Source organism: Etheostoma spectabile, chromosome 17, assembly GCF_008692095.1.
Source record: "Etheostoma spectabile isolate EspeVRDwgs_2016 chromosome 17, UIUC_Espe_1.0, whole genome shotgun sequence".
NCBI lineage: Eukaryota > Metazoa > Chordata > Actinopteri > Perciformes > Percidae > Etheostoma > Etheostoma spectabile.
The window spans coordinates 12,638,750-12,651,370 of record NC_045749.1 but is presented as its reverse complement, the minus strand read 5'-3'; the positions used below and the strand labels follow the sequence as shown (position 1 = coordinate 12,651,370).

The 12,621-nt window shown below is 39.9% G+C and overlaps 1 protein-coding gene across 4 annotated transcripts in view; it reads left to right on the top strand.

Moving 5' to 3' along the window:
* zgc:171482 (zinc finger protein) overlaps nt 1–12,621 on the top strand; it is a 63,644-nt gene that overhangs the window by 39,071 nt on the left and 11,952 nt on the right. For all 4 annotated transcript variants that reach the window (XR_004335918.1, XM_032541491.1, XM_032541488.1 and 1 more), the window contains one exon: nt 5,027–5,123. Coding sequence is in view for 3 of the 4 variants with exons in the window: in XM_032541491.1 (XP_032397382.1) it covers nt 5,027–5,123 (97 nt within the window). In the remaining variant the exon portion in view is untranslated. Of the gene's footprint in view, nt 1–5,026; nt 5,124–12,621 lie in introns of those variants that run through there.

Sequence of the window (12,621 nt, the reverse complement as noted above, 5' to 3'; positions counted from 1 at the left end):
TAGCCCTTCATTGCATCTCTGAGAAGAAAAAAAAACAGGCAATTATGTCATGTTGCTGATTAGCCTATTCCTCGTCGACAGAGCATTTCCAGTGCTTCCTCTGCCCTTGTGAAAGTAAGAAGATGTGCATTGCCACGCTGTAGTTGCCACATGTGTAAGAGGACGCTTTTTGGGGGGTTGATACACAGGTCATATTTGTTCCTGCGGTCATTAAATCCCAGCAGGCATTTTCACTGCTGCAGTCTGATAGCTTATTATTCTTACCACGTCTCCATCTCCTCTCCTTTGTCTTTTAAAACATCTTTTTTTTTCGCCTGAAAATGTCCTCTTTTTACTGTGTCTACTTAACCCTCCGCTTGCCCCTCCTCATCTCTCTTCACCCCACCCTGTCAGTATCTCCATCATCATCAAGCTATTTTTGGGTGTTCATCTCGACCACCTGCAAACCCTCTAATTAGTTCACATCTGTGTCTGAGCCACACCATCTTAAGCATGCATTCACCATACAATACAAATGTGCTTGCATCCACAGCCGTACATAGCACTACACACATGTACACAACCTACTGCACTGTTCTTTTCTTACCCATAGTGTCCTAATTCTTATCACCCTGTTGAAGTTCAAGTTTCAAAAGGCACCTTCACAACTATACACACACAGGCACTAACAAGAAGATGATCTAAGGATCTAAAAATGTAACTGGCTTTCTGCTAATGATTAGTGTAATCAAGTCTTTTTCCAGATGCACTTAACTTGGGAAAATTACCCCGCAAGTGTAAAAATAAGACTTGTCAGTGGGGTTTGGTTAACAAAACCCGGTGCCAAAACCAGTGCCAAAACTATGGGTATCTACCAGACCGAATAGCAACACAGATTTCAGTGCCTCATTGTTGTGCCACTTAAATGCTTCCACTTCTCTCTGATGCTCCGAAATGGATGTTAAAGGCAACAGAAGCATTGTTGCACAGGACGCTAGTTAACACTAGACTTGACAGCAGGTAATGTTAACGTTAGCCTACTGTTAGCTAGTGACTAGGTTAAACAGGTTTAAATTGCTGACAGCTTTTTTTTTTTTGCAGTTTTTATTTAAGGGGCTACCGGAGGAGTTTTGGGATCTTTAATCAAAATAGACTTGGCCTTCCCTTCTCCAGCAATACATTTTTTTTTTAATGACCCTCCAAAATGATTGGGAAAAAAGGCATGACCCTTTTTGACCCAACAATTTATGGATGCTTTCTGTTCTGGTTTGAGTTTGGCAAAGATGTACAGATAGCCACTGTTTTTACACTTATGACATACATGACTTAACTCTGCTTTCTTATATTACACCTCACACTCCACTGTTATGGTGGCTATTTCACTAGCTTTACTCACATTGTTGTGGAAACACAATACACATGGAAACTAAATGCACACTTCCTGCATTACTCCAATACTTCAAATACTAAGTTACTCCTCTAGTAAACTAGTATTCACAAGATATAAAACCATGAAATATTGAGACCATTCAACAAAGCACACTGGGTATTAAAAATTCAACACATGAACTGGTTGCTATGGACTCGTCACTAGGCTTCATCAGTCATTGTATATTTTAGCATAGGTGAAGCTGCCGATATAGATATCTATATCTATATATAGATATATGTATATCTGTAGATATAGATATAAATATAAATATAATTAACTGCATGCCTGTTTGTCTATATATTAAACCTGTCATTCTTTTTCAATTGTTTCAAATCATAAAACATCGAATAGTGAATAAGCGCTTAACATTGATGTTTGTTTAAGCCATATTACATGGGAGCGTTTAATTTTCTGTAAGGTCCGTAAGCATCACTGAACTCTACACAGTGTAATATTGCCCTGGTTAGTAAGCCAGGCATTTTGAGCTATAGGTTTGTAGAGACCGTTGGATTATAATTCCCGCCAACACATAAACACAAAACTGCTTTGCTAGCGTAATCGTGCTGTAACTAAGAATCTGCTGAAAAAAGAAATGGATTCATTAGCATGATACAGACTCGTTCAAAATCATCTAAAACACCAAAGTGCGAAGACATAGCAAATTCAAGCTTTTATTTTGAAAAGGGGGGTGGGGTTTAAAAATGCACATTTCAGTGGCATGCGGGACACGAACCCCAGTGTCACACCACCTCAACCAACCTTCTACCGCAGGATTTTGGCCTTTGACACTACCCACTACTGTTGTCACTCTTAATACTACGTCATCTTCACGTGCCGCAGAGCTGCTGTTCCATACACATAATGAGGGGTGCTTATTGCGTCGTATCTGCCGCTGAGAGCCACTGACCAAGAGCCCGTGTTTTACAAGTCGGGAGTGATAACGGGTTGTGAACCAGGCACGGTTCACAACCAATTGTGGGTGGGCCTTAAATTTAAAACGTTATCGAGTCACTGTTTAACCTAATACAAATTACTGACTCATATACTGTTATATTATCTGTGCTTACGTAATAGAGATTTCAATAGCATGATGCTCTTTAAATATGTTGTTGCATTGTTAATGTTTTGTAAAACAATTGCTCTCCTTGGTTCTGACCAAAGAAGAGCGCTTCGGCATCGCCAATACACACCATACCTGGCTGTGCTATAGCACATCTCTCTATAGACCTAAGGCCTATAGACTATAAAAGTGGTCAGGGATCTAATATTTACCCAAAACATAGTTTAGTTCTGCTCATATAACATTAGGCTGAATATTTCACAATTCTGTTTATTTGTTTTAAGTTTCCAACTATTCAACACTGCCGACAGTTTAAATCAATACTCGGGCACAGAACCTGTTCATCGACGTGATCTGTCATGTAAAACAAGACTCAAGTTATTTCCTACCGAGACAAACTAGTGTGATAATTCATGTTATAAACATGTTTAACAAAAGGAAATAAATCACATTAACAAGACCTAAAGCACCATAGGCCAAGACAAGAGAAAACCATGAGGAAAAAAAAACAGTAACAAGCTGATATAGAAATAGAGATGCGCCTGCAGCTCTGTAGAGAGTACTGGATCGATTATTTTAATCCATATATCTCATATAGCCTAACGACATAATCCAATACAGGCAGATTGCCTTCACACACCTTACTGTTATCCTCTGGCGGTCCTACGCAATTAAACTCGCTAAAGCAGAAGAAGCAACTGGATACTTTAGCACTGACTGAGTTGCGGACTCACCCACGGAAGACAGATCTACAAGCTATCATCCACTCGGGAGTCAGAGGCAGAGGCACTAGCACCGGCGCTGGTTGCGCTAGCATCCTGGGGTGGCAGAGACAAAGTTGTGCTAGGTGTTGTGGATCTGAGCTCTCCATCTCCAGCTTGCAGATGACTGATACCATTCGTGCACGTTTAAGGTACCTAAACATCGACTGTTGCAACATTGTTCTTCCCTGGAAATGATTTTACACTTGCAGATCACTTGGAGCTAGCCTAGCATACCGACAGGCTGCATCGGATCCTGAACCTCACTGTCTGCTGAACTTGCACAGAAACATTGAAATAGACATAACCAGCTTTTTAAAATTGTTTATAAAAAGTAAACATTTAGACTATTTTAATTATTATATTATTAGCCGATTTTTAATAATTCTTGGTTTACTGAAAAGAGAGGAGAGCAGGATTGTGAGATAGGAATCAAGTTTGGAAGAAACTTTACAGCCCCAGCTCAGTGTCCACCTTAAGAGCTAAAATCTCTGTTTCATAGACTTTTTTCAAGACTTCAAACTTCTAAGGTTCATTGTCAACCGAGTTTCACCCAGATTTTGAAAAAGGAGCAAATGGGTGTGAACTCATGTACAGAAATGTTTTTAAGATTTTTCTTTTTTTGGGGCTTTTTTTTCCCTTTATTAGAAAGTGACAGTGAACAGACAGGAAAGTGGGGAGAAAGATGGGGGATGACACGCAGCAAAGGGCCGCAGGTTGGACTCAATCCCAGGCAGCTGCAAGGACCAGGGTAGGAAATTAGCACTGACTTTGCCTTGTATGCCAGTCACAGTGGTGGGTGGATTGTAAAACATTCCTTGTAACGGATTAGACAGCTTTTGTCAAAGAGTGCTGTTGCTAAGTAACAATAATGCACATTGGAGTCGCGTAACGTTACTGCCATAGACTGTTAACATACAATATACTGCTAATGAAACCCCAACATTTCCGGATTTTGCTGCTTCGTAATGAAAACATCCGAATACCAAAATAACAGACGGCTTTTATTGTGAAGAAATTATGGGAAATGAAAGCGTTTACAGCCGGGGCTTTCACCACGCATATTTCCGTCAACTCCCGACTTTTATCGAGTAGTTTTCAGTGCTAGTCCGTGACAACCAAGAGGGTAAGCCTCTCCTGTCTAAGCGTAGCTCCTTTTGAGCTCCATTTTAATGCTATAAAGCCATCACCCACCGTTGGCATCCCATTGACTGCCATTCATTTTGACGTTACTTTGACAGTGAATAACTTTTCATCTGAAATTAAAATATATATATATTTTTTTTTTATTAAATAAAGAAACGTTTTGGGTGGGCCTGTTGAAAACCGATAACGTCTGTTGTGAACAGTGTGCAGCTGCCGTTGTCGGAAAAACAACACGGACGGTGCGTTTACTTGAAACTAGTAAGCTTCTTGGTGCATTCAAAGTAATTTTTTTTTTTTTTAACTTCTCATTCAGTGGTTGTTTTTGATGTTTTAACAACAATTTACTAGTGCAGTAAGTTATTGTTATTACATTTTTAACAAATCATTCAATTTTGACCACATGGCCTGTTCCCATTTTTAGTCAACATTTTAAAAGTATCATTTTAGCACCGGTATCTGACAACAATACCTAACCCTACTTGTCAGTTAACATTTTTTTTTTATTGCTCATGTTGGCCTCACGGGTATTGCTGCAGATGATCCAGATGATGACGCTAACCATTTTTAAAGATTTCAAAAAACCATGCTTATTAAAAGTGCCCTCACAGTAAGAGCTGTACCTGTGTGGTTGTGTTTGTGTCTCTCCAGGGCTGCGCAGTAGTTACTCTTGCAGTGTCTGCAGTGTGGTCCTCAACTCTATTGAGCAATACCACGCACACCTCCAGGGCTCCAAGCACCAGAACAAGTGAGTACAACAACTTAGGACTTGACTGACTATCCATCCATCCATCCATCCATAATGCCAAGAAGGAGAGACTCTCCGAAATGGACAATCGGACAATAGTGATTGTCAAGGTAAGTGGAAGTCTGACAGTAGGCAGGGTTGAACCTTTCTCACAATGTCTTTCATTTTTCACACAACTACTTTAAGCACTTTTCATGTGTACAAATTAGTGCAACACCATAAATACCTTTTAGGAAAGACTGAAAGTTTGCGCCCCGATCCCCATTTGTACATTCTGGGCCCTATCTTGCACCCGGGGTAGCACAAAGCCCAACGCAAGTGACTTAGTTTAAGACCGACGCTTTCACTTCACATACAAGCAGATCAGTTTCTTTTCCTGAAAATCTCTCCTTTCTACTTAGCAAATCTGCCATCATAACAGCAATGTGCGAAGGTACAAACATACCTGGATTTTAAAAGGGAATGGCAGATATCACTGGTTGGTTTATTGCATGTTACACCAAAAACACACCTATGATTAATGAAGACACTAAGTACAACCCTTTTGAACCACGCGCCAGGCACACAGACCCCTGTTTTGGATTTGTACACGCCCTAAACACACCTGCGCCAGGCGCTTCACACCATGCTCTTGGCTAGTTAAAGTAGGGTCCTGTAAGTCATTGCACTGAGACTATAAAGACACACAGAAGAAGCAAGCACTCAGAGAGAGATAAGAGAGGTGGTGCGATGCAGTCAAGAGGAGGCTACGATGACAGACTTTACGTCTGCGTTACATGCATTTGAAAACCCTTTTGAACTAAAGCACAATCCTTTTCTTGCCCTGCCCTATGTCACACTACAGGCATCATCTGCTAGTGTGACAACAATAAGATGTTCATTTTCATTACCAATTTTAGAAAATGTTATCACAGCCAGCGTGAGGGAAATTATATTCACCAGCAGGAAGAGTGTGTGATATGGAACGGTTACATTTCATGCATTTACCATGAGATAGCGGAGAGCATGGTTATAGGCATTGTTGTGGCATGTGTGCATGTATGCGACTCTTTGTATTTAAAGCAATGCAATGGAAATTAAGTGAGTTATAAGCATTTGTTAGATAAAAGGTTGCTTGAGGATAAAAGTTTGTTGTTGCAGCGGTTTCTTCTTTCCCTTTTTTTAAGAGAGTTGAGACACAGCTGAAATGTCTGTATTAATCCGCCCTAGAGGATAACTTGCCTGGGCTGCACACACACCAAACTTCCACAAACAAGTTAACTGTTAAAGAGAGTAGGTGAACTGAGAATAACAACAGCAATAACAAGGACGAGGAAGGCAGAGAGGGAGGGAGAATGAGGCAAGAACAGAAAGTAAATAATACAATGTATTTTCTTTTAGCCAAGGGCAAATTCTAAATGTTTATATCCACTAGTTACTAGAAAGGGCAGAAGATTTATTTATTTGATAGATTTATTGTATTGGACAAATGTCAAAATTCTCCCCTTGTATTGCAAAATTTAGATTTAGATAGACTCAATAATAGACCAATTAAGATAATGTATTTGACATGCAGTGCTCTTTTTAAAATGGACACAAGTCTTTTGAGGAACTGAAAAACTAACTTTGTGTATGAGTGACACTAAAGCTAGAGGTAAAATTTTGGTTGGGCTGAAAAGACATTAAAGGGAAATCCTACAGTCATACTTGTTTTTCTCTTACGCAGAATACCATCTGTCCGTTCAGAGAGCTTTATTGTGATTTGCTGAGGTGAGGAAATAGCAGCTCACGTCAGTACAACAGAACTTAACTGGACTTTGGTTTATGGAGGCCAAAGCATCAAAAAGTACATCAGTAATATTTTTCAAACAGAATTGAAAGATTACTTTATGTACTACACCGAAGCTCATGTGCAGAGACCCCAAGACAAGGTTTGGAAATGACCATGAGTAACTGCATCATTATATTTGCAAAGAGACATAGAGTAGCAGTAAAATGTTGTATTGGGTTTTTGGATTAGACTAAAAGGTTACAGTAGGCAAAGTCCATCCACTACCACATGCCAGTAGGCAAGATACAGAATGCCTAATACAGCTCTTCACTCACTCTAAGTCAGCCTGGATAAGAGTGTCAGCTAAACTCCAAAGCGTGCTTGTCAAGATGTATAATGTCTCTGCACAAAAGCTGTAAATCATGGAAGAAAATGGTGCCTCGTAACTCTCTCCTTTTGTCAGTTTTACTGTCGTAAAGTGGAAAAAAGAGGGCAGTCACACTGAAAGAGTCATGTTTATGAGAGAGAAAGAGCGAGTTAGCAAGACTGATAGACACTAGAGAGACGGTATGCACCACAGACAGAGAGATGGATGGAAAGAGACATGCAGATACAGAAAGACATGTCATGTTTAAGACAGAAGCAAAACAAATGAAAAAAAGCATAGAGATGGCAAAAGAGCGAGATAAAATTGATAAGGGGAGACAGATGGCCATGGAGAAATAATACAGACAGAACCAGGATGGATTGGAGACAGAAATGTGCAAAGAGCAGGAGAAAGTAAAACAAAAATCTTTAAATTGAACTGAAAAGTGGAGCCAGAGTGATAAGGAGCAGATTTGGAGTGTGATTGAGGTGAGCCCAGTGTTGCTGACAGCTGCAGGGCTTTTCTGCTTAGGATGGAGAGAATGGGTCGACAGGCCATCGACTAATACAGGGCAGTATGAGACAAACTGTGACAGAGGTACCAGGGATATTTACGGTGGTAATGCTGATAGGTCCCTGGATAGAAGGGGAGAAAGTACCTCATCCAACTTATCAGGCAGTCATACGCAAGATCATAAGTGATCTGAAGTGGAGGAAAAGTGTGCAGAGCTGGGCTTTGTTCTTATTTCACAGCAGTGGAATTTACTCAGAAAAGAATCATAGGGATTACAACACAGGGAGAGGATATACTACTGACATGGTGTAGCATGATGAGTGTTTGGTGACATCTTAAAGTAAAAGAAGTATGGGTAAGGTAAGGACCTCATGATGCCACTATGGGTAAAATACAGGGTTTTCCAACCTTTTCCAAGGTCAAATTCAAGCACTTTTCAAGCACTTTCAAGGTCCATGTTAAAGCTTTTCTAGCACCTTACACCACCGTAAATTACATACCAATACATAGTGAAAATTGTTGTTTAGTGTTTTTTGTCACATTAAAAGACATAATGCTATAAACAGCCAAAATTGTGTATTGTAATAGCAGAAGGATCAGATATGTGAGCAAAACACAAGTTTTATTTTCAAAATGTATCACTATCTAAGTAGACTTTGCTTGCTATCTAACCTGCATGAGTCAATGTAAGTAGGAGGATTTGAGCCAAATGACATGCAGCTGGGTCATTCCGTGTCAAGTCAGACTAAATCCAGGAAAACAACTGCACCCTCTTACATTTTGCTTAAAGTTTATGCTAACCTTAATGTCAGTCTTTTCACACTTTTTGTTCCAAATCTGTACAAACTTGTAATGGTTCAGTCATAGTGACATGTTTGTCGTCCACCCTAGAAAGTTTGGGCTGCCTATCTCTCTCTCTAACTTGAAAAATACCTTCCATTATATTAATGTCCAGATATTGCTTCTCAGATAATGTGATTTTCAGGCTGTAAAACTAAAGTAATTTCAAGAGCTGAAAATATGATGACATAGGAATTTAACAGAAATATTTTACAGGCCTTGGTTTTTCTTGATATATATACACACAAGGTTTGATCAAAATCTGAGACAGCAACAACCTGTAATTCCATTTTAACCCAGAAGACTGACAGTGCACAGGCAAAACTCCAAAGTTAAAAAACTTTGAGACGGGGGGGGGGGGCCTCAGTCACTCCAGTCTTTGCCGGGATGCAGGGCCGCCACACTGCAGCAGACTCGCTGTGGCAGATATCTGCAGACCCTGTTTTGACGTGATTTATCATAATATTTTAACGGGTTGCAAAAACCAAATACAAATTCAAGCATTGTATCCCAAATTCAAGCACTTTTCAAACCTTGAAAACAAATCAAAATTCAAGCATTTTCAAGGATTTCAAGCACCCACACAAACCCTGAATATAGACTATCAGATGATTTACTGAAAAGAGAGGAGAGCAGGATTGTGAGATAGGAATCAAGTTTGGAACAAACTTTACAGCCCCAGCTCAGTGTCCACCGTAAGCGCTAAAATCTCAGTCTCAGAGACTTTTTTTAAGACTTCAAACTTCAAAGGGTATTATCAACCAATTTTCACCCAGATTTTTTGAAAAAGGAGGAAATTTCACATGTAGCTGTATATGTTTATAGTTTGTTTGAACAATAGCAAGATTGGAAACTTACTGTGTGCATAAAGTGTAAAAAAAAAAAAAAAATCCATGAGAGCCCTCAAAGCACAAGCAATCTTACAGTGCAACAGCCCTGAGCCATCGCAGACTTATTGTGTGAAAACACACTGATTTCTATTGAGTCCGCGAGGCTGAACACTGGTACTGGAAATAAGTCTTGCCAGCTCTGTTGCACTGCTGGATCGATCCTACGGGAAACATAAAACAAGACCAAAGGTTTCACCTCATCAACTGCACTTCCTCTGCCTTTACCCAGTCACTCAGGTGAAACACAATACAGGTACATGAAATGTGTTAGAAACCGCTTCAGGATAAGTCTCTCTCGCTCACATACCCTAACCATTCCTACATTTTAGCCTTTGCCACACAGTAATATGGGGGCATGATATGATAGCAAATAATGCCACTTTCAAACTGTATATAGTATACAAGTGTAATATTTCTGTTCAATACAGCATACAATGTCTGAGGCATTGCAAATTTAGAAATAAGAGGACATAAGGGCCCATGAGGTAGGGGGGTGTGTGTGTGTGTGTGTGTGTGTGTGTGTGTGTGTGTGTGTGTGTGTGTGTGTGTGTGTGTGTGTGTGTGTGTGTGTGTGTGTGTGTGTGTTTTGTGTGTTCTTTCACACTCATTCAGGATGAGCTTTGGCTTGTGTGAGGAGCTTTCCAGAGGACATGAAAGCATGGCTGACAGCGGCAGGGGATTAGCTCTCATTGAAGAAACGTCCATAACTTTGGCTGCGGTTGAATAGTCCTTTTTGCTTAAGAAGGTTCCTATTGGAGGACTATAATCACAGAAGTAGTAAAATGGCAGCCATGATAAGAGTCAGTCAAATATCTAAGTAATAAGGAAAGGTGTTTCAATGCTTCCTTTATTATCTTTTTTAGCACAAATACATTGGACCATCTTTTACAAAAGGAAAGGAGATAATGCCGTCCCACAGTTACTTGCGACAGCAAAATTTTAAACGATGCATCACCATTTGGCCATTCATAATCATAATATTAAGGTAGAGCCAGCAGCTTTAATACTGTACCATGCATACATTTTATTTTATGTAAGACATCGCAACACATGATAATAATGTACTGTTTTGAGTGGTTTACTACCCGTAGTTTGAGAACTTTACTGTTGTTTCCGACTTGTGATCGGGCTTGGGCGATTGCTAATATTTTCAAATCGTCCAGTCCTTGTTGGTCCAAATCGACTGTAGGTGATCTGACCGCCTGTCTGACAGGCTGGCTCCACTGAACACTTGGACATAACATATTATGTATACGTGGAGCGGCTTTGACTTTCATCAATGAAACTGGCTACACCGGCTTGGCTGTCTTGCCTCCTGCTTGGTTTACGTGCTGACGTGCAAGAGTAAGCATATCGTGTCATTTCCAGTTAACGATGCTTCTGTGTTGCTACGGTAGCTTAACGCTCATATCCTTCATTACATTGGCTATTTATTAGCTTTCCATTTAAATCTACACTAGTTTACTCAAGCACTCATAGCTCTCTCCTTTTAGTGACGTTCTATTTAATCCCAAAGTTGTTTACACGTTATTTAGTTCTGTTAACTACTTTAATTTAGCGGTTAGCAATAGCTTCTCTCACTCTCCAGCTCTCTGTTGATCAGCGTGTTAAATGTTTAGCTATTCCTCTGCCTACCAATGTAGTCATTGTACATGTAATAACTGTAGTTTATTTGCTGTTTTGGAGGCAAGGTTCCGCACCAAGGAAACTCGATCGTTAACATTCCCTGCTGTAACTGAGCCCCCAGTAACGTTTATTGGTGTGGGCTGACCCCAGGATAAGTCACCCACGAAACGTCACCCAGGGATGCAAGGTGACTGTCAAAACAAAGCATAGCCCATCAGGTGTCAAAGCCATGAAAAAGAGACGGCAAACGGGTTTGTAATTAACGTTAAAAAATCACTCGTCACTTAACAGGGCTCAACGGGCAGACTTCATGCTCTACCAGAAACATCTGTAAATTAACTGTTGGGTGCCGATTCTAGATATTATTTTATAACATCTTAGTTCTGGTATTAAGAAAGTTAAAATCCCTTAACACCAGTCTCCCATCATTCCATCATTTGTCGAGCCTAGTGTATGCAGAACTAATAAATGGATCACAAAATCCAAAGTGGAAGCGCGACCAGACAGGCCAGAGATCAAAGTAAGAGCTCTGTGAGAATCATTGGCCAATATCTGTTCTTGAAAAATATCAGGTGTAACTGGTAAAACCGGTGGTATCAAGAGTTTCTTAACCCGTGAAAAGATGCCACTGCGGGATCCCTATTTTGCATAACACCTTTCATATAAGAAATAGTCTACAGCTCAGTGCTATACAATAAGTAAATGTTTTTTGTTTGTTTGTTTTTTTTTGGGGGGGGGGTGTTTGGCATTAGGAATTTGTCATCATAAAACAACAACAACACATTTCTCTCTTCTTTAAACAGCTGGATGCATCGGTCTGCCAGCTCTTATCTGTACCGTGCGTCTGCTTCATACACAATCAGCTGCAGGTCATTTGAAACGCTGCAGACTCCACACAGTCGCTACAGACTGGCTGTTGTAATTGGACCTGTATAGTATGATAACAGAAGAGATATAACTAGATAAACTTGGCAGAACATTTTCACAGTGTACACTCTGTACTGCAATTAAGTCAATGCACTTAGCTGGCAGGCAAACAGGGACATAAGTGGGCAGCAGATAAAACTAAACCTGATAGATGAATATTAAATCCCCATGTTGGTTACTGACTCAAGTAACACAATTGAAATCTAATGGCTACTTTGAAAAAAATTAAAGAATGAACATAAGGCTGTCAGCAGAGAAGAGCTCAATTGGTTTTTCCAGCCCTACAGCTGTGTAAAAATCTGGCTAATGTTCTGATGGGAGGATGTTCCCAGCGACAACTGTATGTCTTTGTTAATACAGGAGATCATTTTTAATCAAGTTATAAATGTTTCTAAATATATTATCTAGGGCTTCAATGATACACCAAACTCCCAAGCTGTAGGGGTAATGAACAGTTAAAGTGCTTTGGTGCCTACTGTAAAGCTGCTGGTTGACAAGTAGCTAATGCTAATGTACTTCTTGGTGGTTAACATAAGATTACGACACTGTTCAACATGCTCATTTATTTTTAGTATGATTGTTTTG